The 14,436-nt window shown below is 31.6% G+C and overlaps 1 protein-coding gene across 4 annotated transcripts; it reads left to right on the forward strand.

The window, feature by feature from the left end:
* The first annotated feature begins 423 nt into the window (after positions 1 to 423).
* LOC139491380 (fibropellin-3-like) lies at positions 424 to 13,713 on the forward strand. 4 transcript variants are annotated; one of them, XR_011656527.1, is made up of 10 exons: positions 424 to 846; positions 3,603 to 3,710; positions 4,990 to 5,100; positions 6,241 to 6,348; positions 7,615 to 7,722; positions 8,097 to 8,204; positions 9,002 to 9,112; positions 10,517 to 10,626; positions 10,985 to 11,136; positions 13,184 to 13,713. XR_011656527.1 is itself a non-coding variant. In XM_071279031.1 (9 exons), exons 1-8 carry the CDS (start codon positions 507 to 509, stop codon positions 10,597 to 10,599), a joined length of 1,077 nt encoding a protein of 358 aa, XP_071135132.1. In that variant the 5' UTR covers positions 424 to 506; the 3' UTR covers positions 10,600 to 10,626; positions 13,184 to 13,713. The 4 variants fall into 4 exon arrangements, 1 of the variants encoding a protein (XP_071135132.1); XR_011656528.1 differs by lacking the exon at positions 8,097 to 8,204; XR_011656529.1 differs by lacking the exon at positions 4,990 to 5,100.
* The last annotated feature ends 723 nt before the right edge of the window (positions 13,714 to 14,436 follow it).

Consider the following 14,436-nt stretch of genomic DNA (forward strand, 5'->3'; position numbering starts at 1 on the left):
AAAGTAAAACGTATATTTTAATAAAACGCATTTGACATACAAGTCAAACAACGGATGTTCTTGAAACCTGTGGACTACCAATAACGACTCACAAATATATATTAGGACTCGCAAGCGCGATGGTACTCCTAACCGATATGGTCATGCTGAAGTGCGATGGTTAACACGGCGAAGTGTGATAATATAACGAGTATATCTTCAAATTAAGTTGATTTAAAGCAAACGAATAGACAACACTAGAAGCAATACAAATGTATGACATGTATAAGAAATAATGTTTTTTTAGCTGTTGCTTTCCAATTATATTTCTATCTTCTGATTTTTAATTGAAACGTGTGGTTAGATTTATAATTCATAACCATTTGAACAGAAATACATTTAGTATTTCATCTTTGTAATTTAATATCGTTATTATTGATATTTTAGATTTTAACAAGATAAGAACGAAGGAACATATGATTTTGCCTTTTTAGCCAACTTAATAACAGCTTTGTAAAATTGTTCAAATGGACAAGATGTCGAAAGCAGAACCAAAAATATATTTGAACAACATCTTTGTTAACGGGCCAACAGATGATGATGTGTACGAAGAATGTTTCGATACAGAAAATCAATATGATTATGAGGAAGTTTCCGTTATCGCCATAACAAATCAACTTGATGTCGATATTCCAGACAATATGCCAAAGAATCAGTCAATAAAAAAAGATAACAGTCAGAGCAAAAAGAAGCACCCGCATTTGCGGCATATGTTTTTTATTTGTGGCTTCGTGATCATGTTAGTAGCATCAAACGGCCTGACATTCATTATCACAAAAGATATATTGTCTGAAGACAAATCAAATAGTGAGTATGATTAAGTATGTACTAGTATGCTGTCATCCCTGTTTTCAGAACTGAGTTTTGTGTCAATGATATCAACTGTACTATATAGCTGAACTGTTCGTAAAAATTGTGAAGGTGGTTCAAAATGTTAGCTGCAGTAGTAGTAAAATTGAGAATGGAAATGGGGAATGTGCCTAAGAGACAACAACCCGACCATAGAAAAAAAACAACAGCAGAAGGTCACCAACAGGTCTTCAATGTAGCGAGAAATTCCCGCACCCGGAGGCGTCCTTCAGTTGGCCCCTAAACAAATATATACTAGTTCAGTGATAATGAACGTCATACTAATTTCCAAATTGTACACAAAAAACTTAAATTAAAATAATACAAGACTAACAAAGGCAAGAGGCTCCTGACTTGGGACAGGCGCAAAAATGCGGCGGGGTTAAACATGTTTGTGAGATCTCAACCCTCCCCCTATACCTCTAGCCAATGTAGAAAAGTAAAAGTACTTGTTTTAGTTCCCATTTATTTATTTTGGAAAAAGTTAGTTCCAATAACATTGATCGGCGGTGATTATATCACATACAGATTGTATGTTATAAATTTGAGAAATATATATTTTGATGAACACTGCGCTGATTTGATTTAAAACTTGAACAGTTTGAAATTCTTTGTATGTACTAAAATTCTTGCTATCACCTTGCATTTTATAGTTCTAAAAATTAATCTCTATTAAAAATTAAATAATTCATATAACCTCTAATTGATTTAATATTTTTATGCACGATAAATAACATCACGGGTACCAAGATTCTTTATTGTTACAAAACACGCTAGCACTCGGTTTGCGTGTTCCATCTAACTCCTTTTCTTACCTTCTAAGTTTGATATTTTCATTATTCATTTTTCCATGTCAGGAACATGTGTTTATTCTAAATAATCTTTACATCTTTACTTTATTATCAATGTATACCCCTACATTAGGATCATGTAATAATGTCTCTGTATTGTAGCGATAAATTAACAAAAATTCACACTATTTCTTCTAAAATTAAAATGCAGGCAATGACGATTTTATTAACACATATTATAGATTGAACTTTAAAAAATAAATTACCAAATCGTCACCAAAAAAATATCAGACGAATATAATTTTGAGGTAAATTTTAGTTTGCCTTTGTTTCAGGGAAAATAATGACCTCACACAGGTCAATATTTTATGCCTTAGAGCATATTTCTATTAAACATGTTATCGCCTGAATTGATTCTTCGAAAAAATAACTTATCGTTCTGAAAAGAAAAAAAACCCCAGATAGGTATATTATGTTCAGAATAACTATTATGTTAATTAATTTGTGTTGCTCAAATATTAGTGACACCTTGTACTGGATGTGGGGTGTTAAATGGCACATTCCACTGTTTATGCGAATGCGGCTTTTCTGGAAGTCTCTGTGAAGGTAAGCATCAAACATCATTAAAGTCATATGAATCGATGACTGGTAAAAATTGATGTTAATGCAATTCTTGAATTGATTCATGTATATATATTAAACTTCTGTGCACGATTTTATCTTTTTATACGTATCTATTTTGTATAATCGTAAACAAGTATTCACTTGTTCAGTGTTGTGAAAATATATCAGCTCAAAAATGGTCGTGTTTAAAGCCGATGTATACCGATTGTCACATTTGTAGACAATCAACAAAGAAGCATGTATATTCAGATAAGCACGTATACATGTACAATAAAATATAGTTTAGTTCAGTGACGGGGCGATGTTTACGTTTATTGACTCTCTCTGCAAATTTTGTTTTCCCCTTTGCACTTGCGTAACTGCGATCCCGGGATAATTATGAGAATGGTCAGACCTAGGTAACTGAATACGAAAGACATGTAGGCGAATTGTTGTCTGGAAGCCAAAAAAGTGAAAAAGGAAATGTCTTATAAGTTTGAACTAATGGAAGACTTTAAAAAAAAGTGTTGTACACGAGTCATGGTTAGTTTTACAATTAAAAAACTAGACATTTGGTTATAAAAAAAACCATATACATATTTTTTTTCAATTTGAAGTTTCATTTTGATTTAACGTTAGTATAGTATATTGCTACATTAGTGTAAAATAATAGAGAAAAAACAAACAAGCTTATAGAAAACCGGAATCAGCTGAAACAAAACATTTTGCGTTCTAAATTAAACATAAATTAGTTGTTTTTGATAATGTGTAAAAACTTAAAGAAAACCTTCAAGGGGTTGCGATGGTGTTCGTATTTTCTTCGTTATTGAACAATACCTTAAACATAACGTTCATTAACCTACGCTAAAACTATTCTGTTTCTCCCTAATATCGTCATAAGTTCGTGCTACTAAACATGAATTCTTGTAATCTTCAGGTTTAATATTTTTTAAATGAAATATTATCTGTATCACATCATTCAACCTAACTTCGATTTTTAAAGGGGTAGCGACTGTGTTGTCATTGATGTTATATATCTTGCGTCACTACGCTCCTTGGGGTATAAATGTCATCAAACTTTGTCCACCTATGACATAATCTGCGATAGACAACAAACTATGTAACGGCCTTATATGATATCAGCATATTGACCATTACTTTCAAAACAATTAAACCAAACTTCAATTTCAAAATGTAAGCTGATATCATAATATCAAATTTTTAAGTCTTTGTTTTTCCAGTTTAATGAAATAAATATTTAATCGAATCTGTTTTTAATTTTTCCATTAATACTAGTATGAAAAACATTTTGAATTTCAGTGACACCTTGTACTGGACGTAAATGTTTCAACGGAGGCTCATGTGAGGTGTTGGATGAAATGTTTCACTGCTCATGCAAACCTGGGTTTTCTGGACATCTGTGTGAAGGTAATTCTTAGATATCATTAAGGAAGATAAAATGTAGTGTTCATTTAAAAGAATCTTGAGAAAGAGTAGTTACTATACATTCATTAATGTTATACATATCGCGACGATAGGCTCCTCGGATACAAAGGTCACACACATTGTCTCCATGGCAGAATCTCCGAAAGACAACTAACAATGTAACGGCCTGATATCATATCAGCATATTTACCAATACTTTCTAGACTGGCTTGTTTTAAAATGTAAACTGATGTCAGGATATATTTTTTTTTATTCTACGTTTTTTTTTTAAATTTAATGAAATACTAGAAAGGATCAATAACAATCTGTTTTTGATTTTTATTTAAATCTATGACAAACATTTTGAATTGAAGTGACACCTTGTACTGGAATAAACTGTTTGAACGGAGGCTCATGTGAGGTGTTGAATGAAATATTTCACTGTTCATGCGAATCAGGTTTTTCTGGACGTCTCTGTGAAGATAAACCTTTTTGTGTTTATTCTTAGTTTAAAGGAATATTAATGAAATACAAAGAAACAAGAGAATACCGCAAAAACAACCCGTGCTTTTATTGAAACGAACCGTTGAATAGAAAATAAACTGAATTAGGTTTTTAGCATGTTTTCGCAGCGATACCATTCTTGAGCAATATCCAATTGAAAGCTACACAATAGGATTTCATCAAGTTTACGTTTCATCCTTAAATAATACACACGTAAGTAAAGTCAAATTTTGAATGATTCGCCTGACCTAATGCGACTTCCTGTAATCTAGTGTTTTGATTAATCTATTTGACTTGCAATACTTATAGAATCCAACGACGAATCTTCGATGTTTGAAAATGCAGCTACTCATAAAATTTTAATTGATGTTATATCTCACGTTGGTGCGCTCATCGGGATGAAAAGAGTGAAATCACAAATATATCGAACTCCGAAAAAAGTTCAAAACGGAAAGTCAAACCCATCAATCGAATAAATAACAAATGTCATAATCCTGTAGTGTAAACAAATGTAACAAAACTTTATACCTACACGTGAAGGAATATTTGATAGATAACGAAATATGTGACGACATGAATTTGTATCCGTACACTAAGCACTACTTTCAAGACAATTGAACCAAACGTTTCATATTAAAAATGTATACTGAATCATGATATCAAATTGTATATTCTATGTTATTTTCAAATTAATGAAATACTTTAAATGTTATAAATCCACCTAATGAAATCTGTTTTTCCTTTTTTCTATAATTATGACGAACACTTGAAATTTCAGTCACACCTTGTACTGGATTTAAGTGCTTGAATAGAGGCTCGTGTGAGGTGTTGAATGGCACATTTCACTGTGCATGTGATTCTGGGTTTTCCGGACGCCGGTGTGAAAACGGTAAGGCTTTCGTAGCAATAAAACGTGTAAAGGTTTCAGAAGCGATATCTCAGACAAGCTTGTTAAAACGTGCCAATACGGTTTTTAAAAGAAGTTCTGAACTTGCTTATGTCTATACTAACATCCGTCAGTCCTTATAAGCTCTCCCATGGGTACAATTCTTTCCAGAATAGCTTTACCGGCTAGGACGCATCCCGGGTACCAAGATTCCTTATTGTTACACAAAACACGGTAGCACTCGGTTTGCGTGTTCCATCTAACTCTTTTTCTTACCTTCTAATAGATATAGGAAGATGTGGTGTGAGTGCCAATGAGACAACTCTCCATACAAATAACAATTTAAAAAGTAAACCATTATAGGTTAAAGTACGGTCTTCAACACGGAGCCTTAGCTCACACCGAACAACAAGCTATAAAGGGCCCCAAAATTACTAGTGTAAAACCATTCAAACGGGAAAACCAACGGTCTAATCTATATAAACAAAACGAGAAACGAGAAACACGTATATATTACATAAACAAACGACAACTAATGTACATCAGATTCCTGACTTAGGACAGGTGCAAACATTTGCAGCGGGATTAAACGTTTTAATGGATCCAAACCTTCTCCCTTTTTCTGAAACAATAGCATAACATCACAACAAAGAAAAACATACGATAAAATATCAATTGGCAGACTTAACTCAATAAAAAAACGTATGATTAAACAATGAACGAATAAATTTGATCTGCGATATCTGAATACAAATGCACAGTTAATTAAATATTAGAGACAAACATTCATGACCAAAAAGCTAACAAACAAATTCAAAAACAGGACATGACTGAGAAATATTTAACCAATCAATGTTCACTTTAGAAAAAACCGGTTTTTTTATAATCTTGAAGTTTATACAAATGTTGTAAGAATAAGTGAAAAATTGAAGATATTACAAATAATCAAAGCTGGTGTACAGAAAAGATCCGTATAAATAAAAAATAACAAAAAAGCATTATAAACAGTATCAACAGGTCGAATTAACAAGAAAATACGATTTGAGAGTACTCGCAGTTACTGACAGCTAGTTAAAAGCCAAAACCAATTAATAATAAAAAATCATGCATCAGAGACTAAAATCGACTAAATGATAATTTCAGTGACAGCTTGTACTGGACTTAAGTGTTTGAACGGAGGCTCATGTGGGGTGTTAAATGGCACATTTCACTGTTTATGCGAATCCGGCTTTTCTGGAAGTCTCTGTGAAGGTAAGCATCAAACATTATTAAAGTCATATGACACGATGACAGGTAAAAATTGATGAATTGATGCAAGTATATATTATAAACCTCTGTGCACGATTTTATCTTTTTATACGTATCTATTTTGTATAATCGTAAACAAGTATTCACTTGTTCAGTGTTGTGAAAATATGTTAGCTCAAAAATAGTCGTGTTTAAAGCCGAAGTTTACCGATTGTCACCTTTGTAAACAATCAACAAAGAAGCATGTATATTCAGATAAGCACGTATACATGTACAATAAAATATAGGTTATTTCGGTGACGGAGCGATGTTTACGTTTATTGACTCTGTCTGCCAATTTTGTTTTCCGCCTTGCACTTGCGTAACTGCGATCCCCGGAAAATTATGAGAATGGTCAGACCTAGGTAACTGAATACGAAAAACATGTAGGCGAATTGTTATCTGGAAGCCAACAAGTAAAAAAGGAAATGTCTTATAAGTTTGAACTAATGTAAGACTTTTAAAAAAAATCGTTTGTTCACGAGTCATGGTTTGTTTTACAATAACATATGCATATTTTTTTCAATTTAAAGTTTCATTTTGATTTAACGTTAGTATAGTATATTGCTACATTAGTGTGAAATAATAGAGAAAAAACAAACAAGCTTATAGAAAACCGGAATCAGCTGAAACAAAACATTTTGCGTTCTAAATTAAACATAAATTAGTTGTTTTTGATAATGTGTAAAAACTTAAAGAAAACCTTCAAGGGGATGCAATGGTGTTTGTATTTTCTTCGTTATTGAACAAAAACTTAAATATAACGAACATTAACCTACGCTAAAACAATACTGTTTCTCCCTAATATCGTCATAAGTTCGTGCTACTAAACATGAATTCTTGGTATCTTCAGGTTTAATATTTTTTTAAATGAAATATTATCTGTATCACATCATTCAACCTAACTTCGATTTTTGAAGGGGTAGCGGCTGTGTTGTCATTGATGTTATATATCTTGCGTCACTACGCTCCTTGGGGTATAAATGCCATCAAACTTTGTCCACCTATGACATAATCTGCGATAGACAACAAACTATGTAACGGCCTTATATGATATCAGCATATTGACCATTACTTTCAAAACAATTAAACCAAACTTCAATTTCAAAATGTAAGCTGATGTCATAACATCAAATTTTTAAGTCTTTTTTTTCCAGTTTAAGGAAATAAATATTTAATCGAATCTGTTTTTAATTTTTCCATTAATATGAAAAACATTTTGAATTTCAGTGACACCTTGTACTGGACGTAATTGTTTGAACGGAGGCTCATGTGAGGTGTTGGATGAAATGTTTCACTGCTCATGCAAACCTGGGTTTTCTGGACATCTGTGTGAAGGTAATTCTTAGATATCATTAAGGAAGATAAAATATAGTGTTCATTTAAAAGAATCTTGAGAAAGAGTAGTTACTATACATTCATTAATGTTATACATATCGCGACGATGGGCTCCTCGGATACAAAGGTCACACACATTGTCTCCATGGCAGAATCTCCGAAAGACAACGAACAATGTAACGGCCTGATATCATATCAGCATATTTACCAATACTTTCTAGACTGGCTTGTTTTAAAATGTAAACTGATGTCAGGATATATTTTTTTTTTATTCTACGTCTTTTTTTTTAAAATTTAATGAAATACTAGAAAGGATCAATAACAATTTGTTTTTGATTTTTATTTAAATCTATGACAATCATTTTGAATTGAAGTGACACCTTGTACTGGAATTAACTGTTTGAACGGAGGCTCATGTGAGGTGTTGAATGAAATATTTCACTGTTCATGCAAACCTGGGTTTTCTGGACATCTGTGTGAAGGTACAATTTTTTGTTTTTATTCTTAGTTTAAAGGAATATTAATGAAATACAAAGAAACAAGAGAATACCACAAAAACAACCCGTACTTTTATTGAAACGAACCGTTTTGGTAGAAAATAAACTGAATTAGGTTTTTAGCATGTTTTCGCAGCGATACCATTCTTGAGCAATATCCAATTGAAAGCTACACAATAGGATTTCATCAAGTTTACGTTTTATCCTTAAATAATACACACGTAAGTAAAGTCAAATTTTGAATGATTCGCCTGACCTAATGCGACTTCCTGTAATCTAGTGTTTTGATTAATCTATTTGACTTGCAATACTTATAGAATCCAACGACGAATCTTCGATGTTTGAAAATGCAGCTACTCATAAAATTTTAACTGATGTTATATTTCACGTTGGTGCGCTCATCGGGATGAGTGAAATAACAAATATACCGAACTCCTAAAAAAATTCAAAACGGAAAGTCAAACCCATCAATCGAATAAATAACAACTGTCATAATCCTGTAGTGTAAACAAATGTAACAAAACTTTATACCTACACGTCATGTAATATTCGAAAGATAACGAAATATGTGACGACATGAATTTGTATCCGTACACTAAACACTACTTTCAAGACAATTGAACCAAACGTTTCATATTAAAAATGTATACTGAATCATGATATCAAATTGTATATTCTATGTTATTTTCAAATTTAATGAAATACTTGAAATGTTATAAATCCACCTAATGAAATCTGTTTTTCCTTTTTTCTATAATTATGACGAACACTTGAAATTTCAGTCACACCTTGTACTGGATTTAACTGCTTGAACAGAGGCTCGTGTGAGGTGTTGAATGGCACATTTCACTGTGCCTGTGATTCTGGGTTTTCCGGACTCCGGTGTGAAAACGGTATGGCTTTCGTAGCGATAAAATGTGTAAAGGTTTCAGAACCGATATCTCAGACAAGCTTGTTAAAATGTGCCAATACGGTTTTTTAAAAGAAGTTCTGAACTTACTTATGTCTATACTGCCATCCGTCAGTTCTTGTAAGCTCTCTTATGGGTACAATTCTTTCCAGAATTATTATCATGAACATACCAAATGTTAAGTTCTGCAATTTGTCGAAGGATTCCAAAAATCATTGCCGATTAACTATTTTTAAGCTGTTATTCCTTTCAGAAATTTAGATTATTTGGAAAAATCTTTGTTAGAGCTTTCAATAGATATATGAAGATATGGTACGAGTGCCAATGAGACAACTATCCATCCAAGTCTCAATTTGTAAAAGTAAACCATTTTAGATTAAAGTACTGTCTTAATTTACCACGAAGCATTGGCTCGCACGAAACAGCAAGCTATGAAAGGCCACTACTAATGGTAAACCATTCAAACGGGAAAACAAACGGTATAATCTAAATAAAAACGAGAAACGAGAAATTCTTCTGAAACACATCAACAAACTACATAACATAGAACACTGGCAGGTGCAAACAAATGCATCGCGTTTAAACGTTTTATTACATGTAGGTACCAACCCCCACCCTTATCTGAAACAATAGTGTAACATCGAAAGACACACTATTAACTATCAAAGGAAATGGCTCAACTCTATCAAAAGAAATTTTGCAAGCCTACATATATGGTAAGAAGTTCAACTATATCGATTATTTGTCAATAGTGTAAAGCAATAATTCGTCTAAAAATATGGATTCAGCGCTGATTTACAAATTTTTACATGAAATATGTCTCTTAGAAATATTTATTCAAATATCAGTTGTAGTGAACTATTTAGTTTTAAGGAATCATTTTGCATTGAAATTGAAAGACTCTAACTTCTGATAATTCTAATGAAATTTTTATTTCACAAATGACTAAAGATATTTTCACAATACTTTTTTTATAGACTTGATACACAGAATTAGCCAGATAAACGAACGTGTACTTACATGATCGACTCTCTAGAAAGTAGAGACCCGAGACCACTCAATGTTTTGGGTGGTGTTGCTAAGTATTCTTTTCTAGGTTACGTCTTAAAGACTTATTTGTCCTTTGCTTGTTTTTTGTTTTTTTGCAATGGCATTGTAAGTTCCATTTTTAATTTCTGAGTTAGGTATATTCCGCTATGTCTTATACATATAATAAAGTTGTAAATAAACTAATCTAGAGAGTTCTTTACGTTGAAAGGATGATATAATGTATGTACGTCGGTTTTTATAAATTTAAACGCAGTTCTTTAATCGTTTAGAAAATTACAACTTGACATTACATACAAACGAAAAGTATGTAGCTGATAATATAAAAGATTAATTGCAGAAGTTGGACCATGCTTTTCAAATCCCTGTTTGAATTTTGGTTCATGTAGAGCATCTTGTAATACTTATACCGTTACTGTCTAAATGGAACCAAAGGAAGTCGTTGTCAAGGTGAGTAGAACACACAAAAAAAAAAAATACAAAAAAAGGATAAAAGTAGAAATGTATACAAAACCAAACAAAAACCGATTAATGAATAAGAAGACAATATCAATATGATCTCGCGTGGTATTAACACCATAAATATGCAGAGCTTGATAATCAAATAAATATGTATAACATATGACCTTATGATGAACCGTCATTCATTTATGGTATTGCAGCTGCGAAGCCCTTTTTTCAGGAAAAAACCCCATAAAAATACTGATTGCAAATGAAAATAACACTTCTAAAGACTAGAGAATATGTATTCCCCATATAGTATATGTCAACGTTGTGTCTTTTAACACCTTATATTCTTTACATACAGATTTATTACATGAAATAATAACATCCCCTGGATATCCGTCGAACTACAACGACAACACGTATAAACTATGGCATATTGATGTTGGACTTTCAAATATTATCCGAATAACGTTTACTCAGTTTGAACTTGAAGACGAATATGATTTAGTAAAAGTAAGTTAGTTGCTCTATAATATTTCTTTCCACCATATAACGAAAGTAATATCATTCTTAAAATGTATATCCTTATAACACATTTCAACACAGTATTCAAATAAAGGAAACAATGAATACAATGTTTGTCGGCAAAACCATCCCAATATTTAAAATACTATGCATGAAACTTAGTTGAATTAAAAAAAAAGGGGGGTAATCGTTACCATCAAAGCTTTAAAAGTACTAAAAAATGTACAACCTTTACCTTATCCGTCAAACGATTTTTTATGCATCATATTTTATATATAAGATATAAGGTAGGTTTGGTCATCGACAAGATCGTAACAGACGGAGGATTTTAAATCTATCCTGCTTTTTGAAATACGATAAAACAAGAATATGTGTGGGAAAATAAAAAAAAACCAATCACTGAACATTTCTCACATATCTAAAATCAATCGTAAAAAAATAATAAAAAAGGAAACTAATAAACTTGAAACAAATAGTTGACATCAAACACCTCCCTTTCCTTGTAAAAAATACGTTAAAAAATACCCGGAAAAGTACAATACAAATTATATAATAAAGATAATAGGATGTATCCTAAGTATTCACTGACATCTTCGTCTGTGGGAGAAATGTTTCATCTCATATATAGGTATACAGAATTAACTTTATCAAGTCAACGCTATAACTTTTAATACACACATCTTAACTTTCCAATTGGAGATATATATCCATTGTTTTCTTTTCCATGTATCCGATATTTGTATTTTATTGTTTTTTTCTAATGTTAGATGACGTTGATTTTCTTTTTTCGGTCGTTGATTGTATATCATTAAAGTTTAATGATATAATTTAACGATGTTCCATTTGTATTATATAAAAACTGTAGGATTACAGAACAAACAGAAATGAGATAAAAAAAAAAAAAAAAAAGGCAACAGAAGTATACCGCTGTTCAAAATGCATAAATCGATTAGGAGAAAACAAACCCGGGTTATATACTAAAACAGACCACTGAAGTGCAACAAAAAACAAACAACAATGCAACGTACATATAAATGAGTTATAAGATAACAACTACTATGTTCCTGACTTGGTACAGGACATTTTAATAAAAAAAGGTGGGTTGATCCTGATTTTGTGGCTAGCTAAACCTCTTTGCTTTATGGCTATGTTTAATTTACTGCCAAAATGACAACATCACATAACGGGAGTACAGCACAAAAAATGCAAGAACACGAAAGACAGCGATATACACTAATAAATAAAATAATAGTATATTTCGACATGTTAACAACATAATGACAACGAATAACTAAAATGAATTTAAGGACAGTATGCAAAACCAGTGTAATAGAATTACGAACTCTGTGTGTGTGTGTGTGTGTGTGTGTGTGTGTGTGTGTGTAAAAACTTTATTAAGCTGATAAAAGATATTCTTGATCCGTAATATATTTTGATTTGTAGATACCTAAACATCATCGTACTACCTTCAAGGATGTGTCAAACATTTACTGTATGATCATTTTCAATGTATAATTAGTCCCTTGATAACAGAGTGGGACAGTTAACAAAGGATAATTAACGTTTTTATTTAAGTAAATAACATATATATGTGACAAACAAAACAAATTAACAGTAAAAAGTAAAATAATTAAAGTACCGTACTCCGAGCAAAATATAAACGAAAATTACATTAACAACTTGTGTAAGCAAACATATCAAATGAACGGAAAACAAGTGTCATATTCCTGATTTGATACATGTATTTCATTATGTAGGAACTGATGTACAAAACCTGGTTTTATATCTAGCTTAACCTTTCTCTTATATGACAGTCGTACAAAATTAAATTATCACAAACTAACTATAACCACTTGACTGTTATAACTTTGTTGCATTCGCTATTTAAAATCTGTGTACCCCGATTTTGTTTTTTGTTCATGGATTTATGAGTTTTGAACAGCGGTATACTACTGTTGCCTTTATTTACTGGATTTTGATTATATTACAAATGATAACGTTTACTGGTCCTCGTATATATTATGTTTTATTCAAGATATATAATGGACAGTCAATTAGATGTGGTTCGTTGTCAAATTACACAGGAACAATCACAAGAACAATTTATCCGATGGAATTAGCATCCACGGGCAGATACATGACAATATTATTCACATCTGATAATTCTATTCCCAAATCGGGATTTCGTGCAGTTATATATAAAACAAGTAACTAGACGCTAATAAACTGGTTTTCGCCAGATCAGGCAAATACACGAATTGTTCAATTCATTGATCATGTTGATGCTTAGAGTTAGAGATTCTATTTATAAAAAAAAAATGGTTTAATCTTCTTACAACAATTGCGGGTTTAAGCATACATGTAACATGAATTGTAAATTGTATATACTTAAAGCCAACTCTCAATTTGTATTTCTTATGATTGGACTTCCTAAGGATTATATATATATATATATATATATTAATAAGTCGAAAATAAATTTGATATATATTTTAGAATGAAAGCCGTTCCTAGACGACAGTTTCTTATTTTAAATAAAAAAAATTGTAAAAAAAAGTATCAAAATTGGATTTGCATCTTTCTATCAAAGTAACTATTTACGTACTCCTACCAACAAAATGTATTTTTCCTTATTGGGCAGTTTGTTTTAATACTATAACATATTGTTATCTAAGTCTTATATTGGTGTTATTAGTATATTTTTAAGTTTGTTGGGTCTGCAGTCAGAAATACGAGAAGCTGATGACAAAATCTTTTTAAAAATGAATCAATTCAACAAAAGACCAGTTCTTGCGGACAATACTACTAGACGAAATAGTCTGACTTTAATACGATCCACTAATTTTTTTAAATTTATACCACCTGTTTTGTACAGTTATCTATTGACACTCCACTTTCGTGTCATTCAATATGAATCACCATAAGTTTCACAAAATGGCACAATATCCAAAACAGGGGCGAAATATACCGGAGGGACAGTCAATCTCATAGATTGAGAGGAAAAAAACTGACAACGTCATGGCTAAAAAATAAAAAGACAAGTAGACAAATAATAGTACACAAGACATAACATAGAAAATTAAGACTAAGCAACACAAATCCCACCCAAAACGGGGTTGATATCAGGTGCTCCTGAAGGGTAAGCAGATCATTTTCCACATATGGCACCCGTGTGTTACTTATGTTATTACAATACAATACAATATGCTTTTTTTTTAAAACACTCCGTCACATTGACATATGAAATAAGAGTTAAATTACAAAATACAATCACATACAATTAAATAA

The sequence above is a fragment of the Mytilus edulis genome, chromosome 10, assembly GCF_963676685.1.
Source record: "Mytilus edulis chromosome 10, xbMytEdul2.2, whole genome shotgun sequence".
Taxonomy (NCBI): Eukaryota; Metazoa; Mollusca; class Bivalvia; order Mytilida; family Mytilidae; genus Mytilus; species Mytilus edulis.